Source organism: Charadrius vociferus, unplaced genomic scaffold (genome assembly GCF_000708025.1).
Source record: "Charadrius vociferus isolate BGI_N301 unplaced genomic scaffold, ASM70802v2 scaffold259, whole genome shotgun sequence".
Taxonomy (NCBI): domain Eukaryota; kingdom Metazoa; phylum Chordata; class Aves; order Charadriiformes; family Charadriidae; genus Charadrius; species Charadrius vociferus.
The window spans coordinates 3,835,205-3,838,678 of record NW_009661368.1 but is presented as its reverse complement, the minus strand read 5'-3'; the positions used below and the strand labels follow the sequence as shown (position 1 = coordinate 3,838,678).

The following is a 3,474-nucleotide window of genomic DNA, read 5'->3' as shown; positions in this document are numbered from 1 at the left end:
TCGGGAAAGGGGCACAGGCGGGAGCGTGCTGCCGGCAGTGGACCAGGCCACACGCAGAGCTGTCAGACAACTCTCAAACCCCAAACTCGCGCTCTTCCACAGGGTGCAAGCTGTGAACATCATGAGGTTCACCAAGGCCAAGTGCAGAGTCTTGTATCTGAGTCGGGGCAACCCCTGGTATCAATGCAGGCTCGGGGGTGAAGGGATGGAGAGCAGCCCTGGGTACTTGGGGATACTGGGGGATAAAAAGGTGGACGTGAGCTAACAATGTGTGCTCACAGCCCAGAAGACCGACTGCATCCTGGGCTGCATCAAAAGCAGCGTGGCCAGAAGGTCGAGGGAGGTGATGCTGCCCCCTCTACTCTGCTCTGGGGAGACCCTACCTGGAGTACCTCATCCAGCTGTGGGGCCCTCAGCACAGGAGAGACATAGACCTGTTGGAGTGGGTCCAGAAGAGGCCTCAAAGATGATTAGAGGGCTGGAGCCCCTCTGCTGTGAGGACAGGCTGAGAGAGTTGGGGTTGTTCAGCCTGGAGAAGAGAAGGCTCCAGGGAGACCTTATTGCAGCCTTTCAGTATTTAACGGGGGCCTACAGGAAAGACGGGGACAAGCTTTTAAGTAGGGCCTGTTGTGACAGAACAAGGAGTAACAGTTTTAAACTGAAAGAGGGCAGATTTAGACCAGATACAAGGGAGACATTTTTTACACTGAGGGTGGTGAAACACTGGCCCAGGCTGCTCAGAGAGGTGTTAGATGCCCCATCCCTGGAAACACTCAAGGTCAGGTTGGACAGGGCTCTGAGCAACCTGATCTAGTTGAAGATGTCCCTGCTCATGGCAGGGGGGTTGGACTAGATGACCTTTAAATGTCCCTTCCAACCCAAACTATTCTATGATTCTATAAGCTCTTGTCTGTACCTGTTTGAATAGTTTTATAACCAGGCTATTTGTGACTTCAAAAGGGTTGATCCTGATAGTGTAATACACCTGCAGAGAATACTACTGTTGGTTAAGTCATGCATTTGCCGTTTTTCATAGTCTCAACTGTTCTTGTATCACTCTTGCCTCCCCCCTCACTGCCTAGCTGTGTCTGAGCTCTCTCACTGTTCCCTTGTTACAACTCTGCTGTCCTGTGTCTGCTGCTTAGCTCTGTTTTAATCTGCCTTTCAGTTCGACAGCTCTCTCTGCCTCTTCTAGCAAAACCTGTAGCTTTGATCTTTGAAACTACTGGCAAACTATAGCTATTGCTTTTTTCCACTCAAGTAGCAGGACACCAAATATTGGCAACTGTTAGCATTCCCTAGCTGCCTTTACCTCACTGCAATGGAAAGGTGTTGTCATGTTTCCCTCTCGCAGTATTCAATTCCGCAGTCTTTGCTTATCTGAACAGGTCTAGTGATGCCGTGACGCTGTTTTGCTTCCGTCCAAGTTGGTGGATCTGCTCGTGTGTACAAAGGCTGCAAGGTCATTCTCCAGTTACACAACTGTTCCCCTTGCCTTCTTAAAATATAATTTAATCTCATGCCTTGAAGCCTTTCTTGCTGTGTTCTAGCTTGCTCCTCCAGATGCAGAGGAGTTCCAGAAATGTCACGTGCTTTAAGAGAGTAAAACACAAACACACAGGTATCAAATTTTTGTTGATGGCTTTGCTGTTTCTGGAGAGCAGAAATAGAGGCGCTGTTGGGAACGAGAGCTGGGGCTGCTTTGTAGTGTCTGGTTGTGGCTGTTGTAACTCCCAATGCCTTAGTTTCTCTTGTGTTTGAGCATTCTTACCCCAGGCTTTGCTGAGTAGAAAGCCAGCCTGCATGTCTGAGGGGCATATGTGGTTTTGTTTGTGCTCACTAATTGAATATAGAGTTGGCATGCAAGAAAAGTCAAAACTAAATGCTGTGAGCCTACACCACTATTGCTTCCCTCATGAACGCTTTCTCAACTCTTTCAGGTTCATGCAGGTGAAGTTTGGTTGCGCCCGGACCCAAAAATACAGCAAAAAGAGAAACCAGCAGCCCAGCTTGTGTCCGGCTTACTTTGTGTTGCAATATAAGGAGGATATAGACCAGCTTGTGATCAGTGAACTGGACAGCAACCATGTCCACGCGGACCCGGTGTTTTCCCTGACCAGAGCCACTGCTGCAACAGCAAGCACCACAGCATGCGACGGCCCTGCAACAAAACTGTGTAAGCAGCAGGCAGGTGGGACTGACAGCGGTGCTGTGCTGGATGAGCATTCTCACATGGTCACAGGACAACCGGTGGACGGGATGTCTGCTCTGTACAAGGCTCCCGCGCTCCCTGAGGCAGTGAAGGAAAATGCCTCAGCCTCAGCGCTTGTCAGGATTGCTGAGGTCATGAAAACCTTCCTGAGGGTGGACAGGGGCTCACTGGCCTCAATTAGCGCAGACAGCAACCACGGCCTGGACAGACTCAGCTTCCAGACCAGCAAGATGAAAAGCTTGTTTATGCAGTTCCCCAAGAGCCTCCTGCTGCACAGGGTGCTGAGCGAGGGAGGACATGTTCTCTACGCTTTCATTGTAGAGAGTAAGGAGCGAGTGGGGAAAGTGGTACACTTGTCACTCCTGAAGGATGACACAGGACACAGTGTCAGGAAAATGCTGACCGTCTTCAAGGAGTTCAACCCTGAGTGGCAAAAGGTCCAGGCTGTTTTCGTGGGTGTGTCCTTCTTTCACAAAGCCATCCTCCATGAGCTCTTTCCATCTGCTCAGGTGCTCCTTTCTGTCTATCACACGGTCCGACTGCTTGAGAAGAATGTGAAGGAAGCAGAAATCTCCTCTTCCTTCAAGCAGAACTTAATGCTGGCCTTGCAGAAGGCCGTGTTTGCCACTTCGGCTGCAAGCCTGGATGCCCTATCCCAGCTGATAAAGCACGTGGTCAGCCCAGAGCTGTACGACTACCTGCGAGCCAACTGGTTTTCATGTGAGCTGCTGTGGTGCATGCACACAGAGAAAGGTCTGCACTCCTGCGGCATGCACATGGACAGCCTGGACCTCATCACGCACCGAATATCCAGTCTCTTTGGCCAGCAGCCATCCTTGGAGGCGAGCGTTCTTTGTTTTATGGAGTGCGCAGACTGCCTTGATTCCAGAGGCTTGGAAAGTACGAACTGGGGTTTCTTGAACACCAAGGATGGTCAGAGCAGCCTCTGGGAGACGCCTGATGCGTGCTCTGGTGCTGCAGCAGACCCAGGTCCTGCTTCTGGCTCTCCAAGTCTTGCCGAGCCTACTGGCCAGGCTGCTGTGGCGGAGATGGGCTGCATGCTGGCCACACTCCGGGACGCCTGCACAGACCTGGACTCCTGGCTGTGCCTGAAGGAGTGGGAGGTGGTGCAGACATCCACCCAGCTGCTCAGCCCCATGCCGGGCAGCCTCACCGTTCGGCTGCTGGAAGATGTACACCAGGTGAGCCGGGACTGCCGGCGCTGCACCTGCTGCTTCCACCGCCGCTACCCGCCCCCCCCC

General features: G+C 52.2%; 1 protein-coding gene across 1 annotated transcript in view; it reads left to right on the top strand.

Annotated features, from left to right (window-relative positions):
- The first annotated feature begins 121 nt into the window (after nucleotides 1–121).
- The window catches only part of LOC104293963 (zinc finger SWIM domain-containing protein 3-like), a 5,668-nt gene continuing 2,315 nt past the window's right edge, over nucleotides 122–3,474 (top strand). Inside the window, exons 1-2 of the mRNA XM_009893518.1 lie at nucleotides 122–177; nucleotides 1,941–3,464. Of these exons, the coding sequence (XP_009891820.1) occupies nucleotides 122–177; nucleotides 1,941–3,464 (1,580 nt within the window). The remainder of the gene's footprint in view (nucleotides 178–1,940; nucleotides 3,465–3,474) is intronic.